The following is a 14,544-nucleotide window of genomic DNA, read 5'->3' as shown; positions in this document are numbered from 1 at the left end:
GCTTTTGCTGTTAATGAGGGGCCGACGATGGCGCGATACTCATACTAGTCCGGTGCGAGCGGCGCGGCGGACGCGGGCGCGGGGAGGCGTGTAGAGCGAAGGCAAACAGGGTATTTGCGCTAGAGTGTTTGCACGACGCGTAGCATTTGAGAATCGTTAGGGCGACTCGTCGGTAAATATCGAGCGAGGCGCTCGCGATTGGCCGGATTTTCTAGACAAAATTCTGAAGATAAACAATAAAACAGCATTTCTCAAAACATGGACGTTTTGTAATTGACGGCTTGGCAGATTTATCTAGATGGCTCAGTCATTGTTAGGGGTGTTAAATTGTTAGTAAAGTTGTTAGTGGGAGTTCACACGAACTTTTGCCTTCAGGCAAGTTAGTTGTAAGCGAAAGTTAAGAAGTAGTCACCACAGTTAATTACGAGAATAAGTGCTCATATGCGTTGTTAATCATGTGGGTGACTTGTTTAAATGACGAGGAAAAGAAATGGAAAAGAAATATACGGCAACGATTCGAAAAAAAAAGATAAAAAACAATTAACTACCAATAAATGTGATTATCTCATACAACTTTTGATAGGCATATAGTAATACTTGGTGTATCGAGCAAATTGTATGTATACGAAGGACGTTTTTACAGAATCGTTGCCGTCGTAGAAGTTAGCGGTTAGTGGAATGCATTGTCGCAGGCGCGAGTTCACAGATGCATGGCGTGTACATTGTAAACACCACTCAGCTCGAGCGGGTGGTAAGGCAGAAGTGTCGCCAAGTGGTGGTAGTGATTGCCGGACAGTTGGTGGTGCAAGCTCGTCAAGGGATTACCTGCTGGATATGGCAGCCCGAAGCTAGGATAGCCCGAATAGCTACGTCCTGCCGCGTAGGCGGCGTATGCTGCGGGGAAACCTGCGAAACAAACAGAAAACATTAAACAACTACCAACAAAAAAACACTCCAGCATGAGAAGCAAAGGTTAATTATCGGGTTGCATGCTTTCTTTCAAACACTCCATTCGATTATTCAAATGCGTCGACGAAACTTTTTCCTTGACCGTTATGAAGTTGCGGTGTGTTCCTAACACTTGTCCTGGTGGCCCAATTCTAAAATAGAGCCGTCTCACTGAAGACATAGGTGAACCGTACGTACTTCATCGTACGACATCGTTTTGGACAATGTCCAGCAGAATATATTTTGCAAACAACGTTTCATGTAGCACACTGTAAGTGGAGTAACGACGGCTTCATTAAACAGCTACAACAATGCCTACTGCATGTCATTAACAACACTATCTATATGAATCGATTTACCAAAGAAATGTAAATTACACTATTTTAAAACATGACATTAATACAAAATAAACAACTATAAACAACGGTCTTATAATTGCATTAAAAATGTACTATGAATACTACTTCGTTATCAACATTTTCGATATCAACACAGTCCGTTAAATATAAAATATGAGATGAATGATAGCAGGACCCGTCCACAGCGGTTGATATGATTACTACACCGGATCGTTTATCATATTATTGCCAATCAAAATAGTGTATCTGTCAGGCCTTGCGATCCATCACGTGCACGCGACCGCGCGCCACGACGAGCTTGTTTGATAATTCATTGATTAAATGTACTAACACCTACTAACGCTTAAGCTGACTCGCCGAGTTAATTATTACTGCCATAATCCATTTTCGTACCCCCAATTAGGACAAGTTCAACAATCGACGTCGAAAAGTTCATCGAGAGCCATAAAGGACGTGTTCATTCCAATGATAAGTGATCTGACATATGCAGGAATAGCAGTATGAAGTGACTTGGGAAATAAAATGTGCATATTAACTTACCGTCAGGAAGAGCACCCAATGACCACATGAAATCTAGAAATGTAAAAACATTTACATAAATCGATCGATTCTTACACTTAGATATATGTCAAATTGAGTATATTTAATAAAGAGTTATTTGACATAAATGTGCCAGGAGACACTATTTTGCTTGGCGAACAATTTTGCTAACCATTACACATAATAATATATTCAAATTTGAATATCTAGTAGTTTTAACTACAGAGTGGGTATTAAATTTTTAGTGAATGTTCTCTGTTTATGCACTCATTCAGCAGTGTTCTGCCACCAAGTAGTATGTTGTGGAGGCGGCGACAGAGCCAGGGGAATGTTAGTTTTGTCATCAAAGATGATGTAGTAGCTTATTTAACATGTTAATCTATTCTACACATTGTTAGTCTACGGCTAAACATGTTAAACAAACAGACGATTTTAAATATTTTGGAAATGATTTTTATTAATCTAGATTCTACCGTTTACCTACATAGAACGTTAATACAAATTAATTCTATTAGTTTACGAAAGCTACGATCATCAAACAAATTCAATGTAATATTTGCAAAGTTACTGTTTTAGAAACAGTTTAAGAGAAGTTGGAAAAATACATCTACATAACTAAATAAAACAAATAGTGAACATCTGTTTAGTCTCAATTTGGTATAAAGCACAGAATAAATAATAATAATAAATAGTGAATATCTAAAGTAGTCATTAAAGTCTATCATTATGTGATTATAAATACATATAACGATGCTTTAAGTACGTAATACTAAATTTTCAAGGTCTTACCATTATAATTATATAATAGGTTAGTTAATAAAACAGATACTCCTATTCATCTAGGTGTTCCACAAAACGCATAACATTCACAGATAATATACCTCGTGTTTTCCACTCATACATATTTTTGAAAGCCGACATCAAACTGTAAAGCTATAGTCATAGTAAAAAGCTAAATAATAAGAATATCAGTTAGGAAAATATTATTTAGAAAATGACTTCACCAATTTCCGCAATTAATGGCGTAACAGATTCTGTGCGCTAGAAGGTAAGTTATCATGGATGGACAGGTAACTGGCAAGATTGACCGAGCCAATAGGCTCTTTCCAAAATATTTCATATTTAAAGCTACTTAAGAATATGAAAAATACCAGGCTCAGTGTTTATAAAAATCTATAGTCAAATCAAATATAAGTAAGCGCCTACTACCTGGTAGAAAAATATTGCTATAATATCACCCTAATTTAAAATTGTTCCAGTTTTACTACTTTATATTTAGCAAGATGATAATTTGTATAATTTAATATCAGAACTCTTTCTATGACTCTTCTAAATTCTGGTTAGTACACATTTCGAAAATCTGCTAACTAACTGATGTACTAATGGCATTTACTAAAATAAGACACTTTGGATATTATCAGTTTCCTTACAGTAGAGGTATAAACTTTGTCACTTCGGTAGGAGAAAGAAACGTAGGAATGTAAGAAATAACAAGGAATGGATAGACGAATATTGCCGCTAGGATGAGCGGAGAAGAATAGTTTCTAATGGGGCGAGAAATAATGCTGGATCATTTAAAACGGGTGGTGCGGATGTTGCTGGAAGAGGATCGCGGATCAGAGGGGCAGAGCAGCTGGGAGTGTGGCATGAGTGAGGGGGGAGTATAGGGCTGGGATGTCCAGGGCGTGAGCGCCCAGGAGTTCCGAAACGGAGTAGGTGAGGGGAGGGAGGGCAAGTTGCGCCAGCGCAGGGCGCGCGGGGCGCGGGGACGGGCGCAACGCGGCTAGCGCACGGCGGTAAGCGGCCGCGTGCGCCGATCCGCCGCCCGCGCCCGAAACCAGCAGCTGCGTGGGCGCCGGGAGAGGGTAAGGAGTGTACCGAATGCCGCTGGCGCCCGCTACCGCAGCGCCGCCAAGCAACTCACCGTACGCGCCGCGACCGGCAGCTCTCGTCTTCGCCAGATTCGCTGGGAGCATGACTTCCTTAGGCTGTGCTTTCTTGCATTCCACCTGAAACAAAAACACATCGACTTAAAATCGAGCCCTTTAATTGCTTCTCGGCGGAGGTTAGGCTGCTTAACAATTGACTTCGCAGAATAGCGAAAATGCTGCCTCGGAGAGGGAGCCTCGCAGAATTATGGAAGAAAGGGGGCGACGAAGCCGGCCGACAATCCGTTATGCTTCACGGTTCGACTCACAAATTGAATTTTAATTCGCTTTATCAAGTCAAGGAGCTTATCATTAAATGCTTATTATACACTAGGACAAATTTTACGAAATCAGAAACAATTGTTAAGAATTTATGTAACAAGTCTTATTGTTAGTTAACCAATGTCTTGATAATTGCTCTCAAAATTATATTTAAGAGAACGTATTTTCTTTCGTAACTAAGTAAACAAATGTTTCAACGTTTTAGCGAAAGTATACAGTCGCGCACAGATCATTATTTTTATTATGATTTTTCATAGGTTAAATTGATTGAAAAAGTTCGGTTTAAGTAAGACTTAACCTTTTCTGACTACGAGGATTAATTTCATTGATTTGAATGTTTATTCAATTTGCTTTTTACCGACATAAATGTAATCCTGCTTCATTAACATACGAACAGATAGTTGGTAACTATACGCGCAGTCGTTTCCTCTAAATTACATTTAGGTATACCAAATAATTAAACCCAACGCTTAATCGATCCATTAAGTAATTTTAACGAACAGGATGGCTCTCTGCAGTGCTTGTATCTCCCCTTCCCCCGAGGTGGAGGGCAGGAGGCAAGTATAAATTACCCAATCTACGCTAACCCAAACCTTTAGCAATAGAATTTTCGCTACCAAGTAGCATCGTTACAGAAAAGTACATAGGCTTAAATTATGTTAAAGCCAGTAGGATAAATCACTTACTTAATTCTCCCCCGTTCCCGCGCCGAAGTTATGTTTCATTTAAACGAGAGTTTTTACTGCTGATGAATAGTTATCCTGTGTCTATTGATAGACAAGTAAAAACTTGCTAGTCACATTTTTCACAGCAGTGCAGTCACTAGCGGGGCAGGCGCGCGCGGTAATTCGCGGCCACATTTGTCACAAGGACGTCACGAGCCGACAAATGAAGGCTTTGCCACGGCGTTCGCGCACTTTGTGCACTTTGCAAAACTTTCTACGCTGACATGGAACTACGTGCTCTTGCATTAACGCGTGGAAGTGAGCGCGGGTCGTCACTGAAATGAGTGTCTTTCCGCAAAGTTTTATGTCTAAATAAAGCAGAATAATCAACACGTAAAATTAAAGTTTGAAACTACCCCCGGCTTTAAGTAATAATACGCGTATACGTGAACATGTAGCTAGGTAGGTACGTACGTATATGTGAACACGGAAGTTTTTCAAACACATTCGAGAGCCGTACGAGTATAGGCAAGTTTGTGTACTCGTATCTCGTATCAAAGTTGCACCGTACAAAAGTTGAACAATACGAAACAGAGCTAAATCGTTCCGTAACATGAACGGTATTCTTCGATCGTCTGCGACATAAAAATAGTGAGTGTCGCCATTTGTCAGGTCCGATAAAGCTTTACAAATGAACTGGCGCCTACGCCAGTGGCGGCCGCCAGTACTGGGCCCACCCTCCATTTGTTCGGCAGCACGCAACCTAGGGGACATGCCAGATAAATGCCACTTCACTTCAAAACTAAGACACGGCTTTTGAGATTTGTTAAAATGTAACGATCCCACTTTATTTTATAAGCCCGAAATTAAGCGTAGGATGTAGTGACGTAAAGACCGTGACCTGACAGAAGTCTCGTAGGTATGCAGCATTACTCAGCGGAAAATGATTCCGTTTTAAATTTACCTACAATGGCAGCCACGAAGAAAATTCAGCCGGGGTCCCGACGTTAATTGATGTCGCGTCGCTGGCGGGCGAGCGAGAAACAAAAGCTCACAAACAATTCGCATCGGAGTTCGCAATCCCGATCGAGCGTTTGAGATCGCGACGCAGTTAAATGACACGAAAAATAACAAAGGTAAATTGTATTTAGCTCCCGCTAGGTAGGCGACGTATCGATCCGACACGGATCGAGTGCTCCTCGATGCTGCTGATGGCGACGCGAAGATGCCGGTTTAACCGAGCGAACTTAAAATCCGCTTCGACGCGCCCAACTTAATGCCGCCGCACCCGCGCCCTCTCGCCCAGAAACTCTGCACGCTAATCCCAACGACGTATGAGAAATTTAATTGTTTCGCAGGAAAACATCGCGTTATATGCTCCACCACACTCACTGAACATTCGCGTGTGAAGGTGAATTAATACGAATCTGAAAGCAGTCATTAAATTTTCGCTCGATTGGTTCTGGTTGAAAGCCTTTTAAGGTAAAACAGTGATGTCAATAACGTCGATTGCGAAAGATTCAGCCTACCTTTTCGAGAATGTCATTACATATAAAAGTATGTATTTTTTTTTACTGTATAGCAGTACAATTAAAGCAGCATTTTTATCCTTTTTTCGTAACCATTTTGGTTATTGCGCATTTTTTGCTTCTCTGGGAGCTTGCGGAAGCAATTGGGCGCTGGTTGATGTTTTTTTCATTCACCTTTACGAACCTGCCGTCGAACATAAAAAAGCGTCGAAATAAAAACGAAGAAATAAAATACTCAGGAGTTTTGCGAGTAAAAAGCCCTGGGGTGCGTTTAAGTAGATCCAAGCCGGAGTCGAATTTTATTAATTCGCGTATTGGCTGTATATTGCGGGGACCGATGAGTTATTGCCGGCCCTGCTCCTAACGGGGACCTTTGGAACAAAAGACACTGAGATTAAGTGATCGAAGGAGCCGTCGTAAAATGCTACAGTGGGCATGCGGCGGAGGCGAGTGTACCGAGTGATTCGGGTCCGTTCCGTCACGGCCAGCGCGGCTTTACGTTCGAGACACAAAGTCCAGCTACACGGGATATTATTCCGGATTCCTCTAGAGCGTGGCGCGATGTAAGAACTTGCAAAATAAACCAACTTTCTCGACTCAAGTACGCGTACCAGTGCGAACCAACCGCATGTGTGTTGACGTTAACTGCATTTCATAAGATTTTCGCATTTGTTTTCTTGTACTGAAATTTCTGTATCCTTTGAAATTCTTGTGGCGGTCTTCGGGCATCCGGCCAAATAGACGACTTAGAGGATAAAATATAGCAACCATTTCAAAACGAATATAAATCGGTGGACGTTATAGTGACATCTGATACTTTCCGGTTTCTTTCGGTGAAACTTCGAACTGATGTGTTATTTGAATTTGTTAAAGTAATAATATTTGGCTCGGCAACAACTTACAAATTTGCCTAATACGAGTTGTAAATCATGTATGTCGGAATTTTACAGTGTAATGGGGACTCGACGCACTGATAAAAAGTCAAGAAACCAACGTCGCATTCTGGGAGAGTAATGTGGTGCGGGCGTAGCGTGCAGAACATACGTGAGAGATAAACGCAGACGTCGGGGGGTAGGTGCGGGGGTCGAAGGAGCCGGGAGAGGGGGTGCTAGATAAGTTTATCAAGGAAACCTCTCGCCTCCGTATTGACAGAGCGCGTCGCAGGCCTCGCCCTGATTGCCGCTAAACGGAAGCCGAACGTGGGAACCGGAGGTAACCAGGAGTTTTCTAAAGACAATCCTAAAATGCAGTGATAATTTAAAGAGGTGCTTGAGAAAAATACGGGCATTTTAATGGCTAGTTCTTTGTTGAACGTATGAACGTAGAATTTATGTTTCTTTTCTTATCGATGCTACTGTGTAATGTGATTCTGATAATTCTATTGAACTTGAGAAATTTACTTTTTAGCCCTTTTCCAGGCCCCGCGAATTTATTAACCTTTTTATTTATGAGGGATTAATTTAAAAACGAATAAAATTGTCATTAACGTCAATTGATTTTGTACCATATTGTTAATCGAATATTTATGTTTATTTATGCGGTCACTATAATGCGTTATGCCCAGAATAGGGTTAAGTATTGTTTTTTTTTTCAATCCGTCAGCATACATTTAAATATTTTACTAATAATATGTTTTTATTAAGAAATTCGTTATAACACAAACTTATTTGCCGTCGGTTTTTTTTCTTGCCTGTATCTATGTAAGTTTCGAAATTCATTGCGTATTACATTTGAAATTTACCACGAGCTTATCGTTGCACAAATGCGAAGCAATTCAATGCCCAATCCGCACTAACTATTATTCTTAACGTATCTATGTATCTATGTAAGCAGGTACTTGCATTGTCATCAAAACTACATATTTTATCCGTACCAAATTTTAAGGCGATGCCATTAACTACTGAAGAGTTCTGTCCTGCGGAGACGAACCTGGTCGGACAATTTCACCTATATTACAGAAATACAAACACCAAATTTTAGCTCAAACGTGATCAAAAGATAGTTTACCACAGTAAAATTACATTATGAACGTTGCAAGTTTATTAAAAGCTTGTATAATTACTCTCAACGCGACTGCAGAGCAGCAAATTCTATCTTGCATTTCGTTTAAAAAACTGATAACATGATACTCCCAACAGTAGCGTTACGTTAAAGAGATGACTCGCAAACCTTGCGCTCAACAGGTCACAGTACAGATAATGAAATAGTCTGAATCCCGCGAGCTCTTTTCATATTTACCTAACCGTTGTTGGATAAAATAAGACAAGCGCGAGCCGTGAATTTCAGCCGAGCTCTCAAGTCGTCGGTGTTTACGGAGAGGGGACGGGGGTTCGATGGGTTGTAATGCGAAATTCAAATCAGATATAAGCGATCGGCGCTCGGCGGCGATAAGCGGTTACGTTACCTGCAATGCTCTACTGATAGCCCTCCAGCCAGTCTTATATTGCAGACGTTTTATACAGAAATGTTAAAAATAAATTTAAAACTTGGAGTTGATGCGCTTCTGTGACCTGACGAGCGAGAAATGATTGCGATTTTCTGTTTATTTATTTATTTATACTCACAATTTTTTTAGTTTTTTAAAAAGCAATGAACACAAGTGAATTCATTAATCCAACCAAAAATAAAAAATATATAATAGTACTTTTTTGATGACGACTTTCAATTATTTTCCGTAATTATATATTAATTAAAATCGTATTGAATCTTTTATTTGTAATCTGATAAAAATTACTACGAGGCAAAAGCATTTCTTTATTCAATAGAATTTTACTATGAAGGAAAACCTAGCAAGGAAACGCTGTGACGCTGGGAAGTCGCAGTTATAGTGACGTTAATCGTATGTGTATTACTTTTAGCTTCCTGTTTGCAACTAATATCGCACCGGCCCAACTTTGCCGTGCGTTTCTGCGGACGTCACGGGACGTTACTGCTGGATATATTATTTGTTCACTGATACTATTACAATTGAGTAAATTTGAATATTTAGAGATTATCTTTTATCTATAAAAGAGCAACAGACTAAAATCCTATAAAACAAAGCATATCGAAATCGCTATCGCGCTGGCGTTGTTTTGTAACAGAGGGAGAAAGCCATAGCGCTATGTACTCGTTTAACTCACACTAAACATTGATCTTGACGGGTAATTGGTGCTTGGAAAACCATGTTTACTATCATTCTATAATGACAGTATTTCTCACAATTACAGGCCACCAATCGAAAAAACCAACAGTATAAAATATTTTATTCAACATATCGACGGCAATTGGTAACGGTGTGGTACTCGTATTACAAATTTAGTTCGTGTCACATTAATGTTGAATTTGAAATTACAGTGGCACACTCGCCTTGCGATTCGCCGTCATAGAAATGTTAGTTAGGCATTAAATATGGAAGGGTGGCGTGGAACGGCTTGCACTGAGCTAGTCGAATGCTCGCGGCTATTTCCGTACCATCGATCGCAATCGATAGCGATCGCTGCGAAAGCTCCAAGAAGCCCCCGGCACTCCCCATAATGAGATTACACTGACTTCATACTTAGTGATCATATTCAACAAATTTAAAAGTAAGCTGCAAAATTTACCGAAAAAAATTACCTATTCGAAAATATAATATTCCATACAGCTCGGTACGGTTGCAATGTGATATTTTTGACTTCCGTTAACTTCAAGGGATTATTCAATAGGTAAAGTTTATTCCGTCCAAATAAAGTTAATTTCTCCAATACACTAGTTGTCAACTCTTACTGTTTAAAAGGTATTCACGAATTAAGACTGACTGAAGTGTAGGGTATCACGTTTGCTTAGCAGCGCAGGTCTTTTTGACTACGCGCACTTGATTTTGATTATACGAGATACGGGTGCCGATATTAATCGTAATCAATTGCGGGTATTAACAAAAGACTCACGCTGCTCAGCAAACGTGATGTACTTCAGTCTACTCGTGACCTCGGCCTCTGCAATATGGCTAAAACTTCGAGGTAATAATTACTCGTTTCGTTAAGTTATAGATCCACAACTCGTGCACAGACGTTGCTAAAACAGAATCGGTTAAAGTGATTGGGGTATGTGTATTTATTGTATGCATTCATCACGTGTCGCAGCGCAGGAAGCGTAGGACGTCCACCAACGAGATGGACGGATGACCTGGTTAAAGCCGCGGGTTCACGGTGGATGCAGGCCGCTGCCAACCGAAGCGACTGGAGTTCTATGGGGGATGCCTATGTCCAACAGTGGGAGACATTGAAGAAGATGTGGCTCACACTATAGTTCCTTGATTATTTAGTAAGTAATTATCCTTTATACTTGTGTTATTTATGTATTGTATGTAAATGTGTGTATTTATGTATTTTATTTTATCTTTAGTTATAGTATTAATGTTTTATATATGTGTTATATATTTATTGTATATAGTTAGGTATTTGAGGTTTACATATGCATTTATATTTATTCAAATATTTTGCTCTATTTGTCGATCCTTGATTTTTGATTGCTGCTCTACCACTTAAAGGTTGACTGGCAGAGATCTTTGCAGGGATAAGTCCGACTTTGTACTTAACATTACTTTTTTATGTAACCTTTTTGTTTTTCCTTTTTGTACAATAAAGTGTATAAACAAATAAACAAACAAATAAACAACAATGGACGTCCTACGGCTGAGATGATGATGATGATGATGATGATCACGTGTCACGGTGAGTTCTGATTGGTGCTAACAGTGGATCACAAACGGTGAATTGAGCAACCTCTGGGTCGTTTCGTGGATCGTGCTAATCATGTCCTGCACACTTTCAAAATTTCATGTTATCGTTCAGGTCAATCAAGCATCTCAGAGCACGTAATATCTTCTATCTACCTACCATTTCTCCACCCAGATGCACAAATATACCTGTATATTTTGATTACAATATCAACGCAGTTAATTATAAGCTTTTCTATTCAGACAAGAATATTCATCCGATTCAACATCAAACAACTTCTATGAGGTCCGATAAAATCCAAATTAAAACGAAGACAACAAGCAAAACTCTATTGGCAGCCACTCAACAGTATTAGCTGGCTGTTTGCAATTGTAAGTGTATGATTACCGCAGAGTCGTTGCTTAACTAATTCCTATCACGCTTAAGAGGGTACTTGGGCGAAAGGGAAAAAGGATAAAACAATGGAGAATAACCGACGGAGATAGCAAGCGTGCCAATTATTCTGTTCAAAAGCATGGGTAGTTGAAATTATTTTCAACTAAACATGTTTTTATTTGAGACTAGCCTTTACACGCCGTTTCACACGGGTAAACCATTAGGTTTAGCAGTTAAATCAAATTTGGATTATTTTTTAAGTTGAACCGCGTAATGTTTCGTGGCTCTAATTCCAGCGATGGAAATTTTGGAAATTCATCCTAATCCCGAAGGAATATTAGTCCAGACGTTCAGCTATACATTCCAACTTTAATCCAAAATTTACAGCTATTTTAGCGTGAAAGAGAAAAGAGAGAAGTAGAGGGGAAAAGGCCCAGAGGACGGTCACCAACGTGATGGTCGGATCTAATTAAGGCGATCACGGGGCTCACTTTGCCTGCATCTCTGAAACGGGCCGAGGAGAGATGAGTGTGGACGCAGTTCGTCAACGTCTTCGTAAAGGCTTATTAAATGAAGAATACGACGAAGAAGAAAAGCGTGAAGGAGTAACAGACACACACAAAATTTCGCATTTACATAATATAGTATTGTTAGAATTGCCACCCACAAATCGCATGCTCTGGCTTATTAAGGCACGCTTAACAAACAAATATGATTAAAAAATTCACGTTCAGAATTAAATGCATGAAAATATGCAAATGAGGTTGTAAACGAAGGTGTTAATTCAAGAGACTTGAAGCAGCCGACGAAGTTTATGTCGTACGTACCTACATATCAGCTGTAGCAATTAGTTGGCAGTAATTAAGTAGGTTAGTGCAGGCTGCCGCCGGCGCTGCTTGTCAGCCGCTGCCGACTAGATTAAGGTCTGCGGCACGTGGTCTCACCGCTCGTAACTTGTTTTGCATGAATCTGTACGCGACTTTCATATGACTCCCCGAGGAAACTCGGCTCAGCACCTCTAATGTAAATGAAATTGTGCGCAAGAACCAAGAAACAAAGCAGGGCTTCTTGGCCGCTATTTATCGCCGCGCGCGTCTCCTAACTCCCCCGTAATGGGAATGTGGAGACGCCGAGCGCAGTAATGAACCGGCCTGCCCTAACGTATGGCCTTTATTGATGACGCCCGCGCCCTCAACACTCTCGCTACTTTATTGTCTCCCTACGCAGCGACACCGTTTCAATTACGCGCGGCTTCTTACAATACTTTATGGTGATTGAATAATTTGTCGCGAACACCCGTTCAAACGATTCCGTTACCATAATACTGTAAGTAATTTAGCTAGAAGGACGATTGTTAGATTTTCCCAACTGTGCCGTGCGTCGGGCCCCGCGTATAAATATGTATATCTGGAGGGATAGGTAGGTTCGTGTGCACGATGCCGTGCACCACCTGTGATTAATTAATTTTCTTTCACGCTTCGAATTTAAGTCGCAATCGTTAACGGCAGGAAAGGCCTGTTGAGCCATAATTTACGTCTTCGCGTTCGACTGGAGTTGGTCGCGTCATTTGGAAATTGCGTGCCGGTTGCCTTATAACCATTAAATTTATATTGTACGTACATAGGAAATTAGGTAGTTGTTCAAATAGTGATTGCCGTGAGATTACAATCGAACCTGTAAATTTTCGCTAAAAAGGTTTGGATTTATAGAGTTCGATGCACAACTAAAACCTCCTTCCGCTTAGGATTAAAAAAGAGCATCCTTTTCGTAACATTTTCAAGTAATGTTGCTCTGTAATTTTATAGTGCGGGATAGCGTTCTCAGATCTCATTAGCGAGAAGGTATTGCACACTGCTAATCCGACAGGGGATTCCTGGTTACGCGCCTGTTATTAATGATACAGATATGCGCCGGGGATAGTAAAATTGCCAACCCTATTTTACCAAATGGAAATATTAAACTTATTATTTGTAAAGATTTACACAGCTCGTGATAACTAAGGGATATATTGGAAACTAAACCTTTCCTATCGTCTGGGATATGTTAGTTGCGTCAGCGGAAACATTTTATTTGACAGCTCTTTAATTACTGTATTTAAAATAGGTGTACTGATATTGCGAAATGAATTTAACTTTTGACTTAACTTAAAATCAGCAGTACGTATAAATGAAAAGTACCTACCGTATAAGTCTCGCAACTGGGCAATTTCGAATTTCAAAGAAAAGGGACTGTCACAGAAACTCTTGATACATGGAAAGCGTAAAAATGGGCGAATCGATAAAGCTTAGAAGAAGCGAGCCGGGTCGTGCTAAAACGGAAAGTTTATGGTAATCACGGTGCAGAGGAACGCGTGATTGATTGTTCGACGCGCCCCACAATGGGAGGGACGGACTGCTGAGTCGGGGTAGACGTGTCTCTTCCAACACGCTGTATCCAACGGCCGGTCCGACAATAGACCACTCAGAACAAGTTAAGCTTCATTTAAGTGAGTCTTTTAATCAAAAGTTAAGCTCGGATTGGCTTGTGACAACGGCCGTATCTCCATCTTAATGTAAAGGGGTAAAAGGTTGCAACGCGTAATCCTTATCAGGGCTATCAGCGATGTGAAGGTATGTAGGACATTCTTTAATGCGGCAGTAACGACAAGGGCGCGCCCGCCGGCCCCCGCACCAGTTAAGACGCTAAGAGAAATGGCGATCGAGGATCCCAAGATTTAAGTGGCAGTTTCAAATGTGCCTACTTTTAGTGTTATTTCCTAAACGGAAACCATTTGTTTGCCTCATGTGCGATCGAGGAGAAAAATGTACGCAATACCCAAAGTCTTCTTCTGAAGTGTTTATGCGAGGTTGGCTCGTAGAAAAGTGCATTTATATGTCAGCACGCCTCTCGATATTGGAAGTGTGAACGAATATGAGGCTCGAAAAATATTAAAACAGTAGATTTATATGAATCGTGTGAGGCGTATCTACCGAAAAAAAAACTTGCCTATGAATCATCGAGTCCTGTCACGTTGTTTTGGGAAACCATTAGTTAAACGTCCAATAAAACGCAACGCGTATAGCGAACGAAAAATAAAATTCGGGTATTCGCTTATATCGCTAGCGCTATAAAAGTTTCTTGTGCTCGCGACTTCGAAGTTACACAATCTCGTTGAACTTATGCAGCTACCAAGGTAAAATATAATCAATTCAGCTTAAAACTTGGAAAAACAAATTCAT

At 40.4% G+C, this 14,544-nt stretch overlaps 1 protein-coding gene across 1 annotated transcript in view; it reads right to left on the bottom strand.

Annotated features, from left to right (window-relative positions):
* The window catches only part of Rbp6 (RNA-binding protein 6), a 622,038-nt gene that overhangs the window by 20,139 nt on the left and 587,355 nt on the right, over nt 1–14,544 (bottom strand). Inside the window, 3 exon segments of the mRNA XM_074088132.1 lie at nt 826–906; nt 1,848–1,880; nt 3,772–3,856. Coding sequence (XP_073944233.1) covers nt 826–906; nt 1,848–1,880; nt 3,772–3,856 — 199 coding nt within the window.

This window comes from Choristoneura fumiferana, chromosome 5 (genome assembly GCF_025370935.1).
Source record: "Choristoneura fumiferana chromosome 5, NRCan_CFum_1, whole genome shotgun sequence".
NCBI lineage: Eukaryota > Metazoa > Arthropoda > Insecta > Lepidoptera > Tortricidae > Choristoneura > Choristoneura fumiferana.
This window is presented reverse-complemented; position numbering and strand designations above follow the sequence as displayed.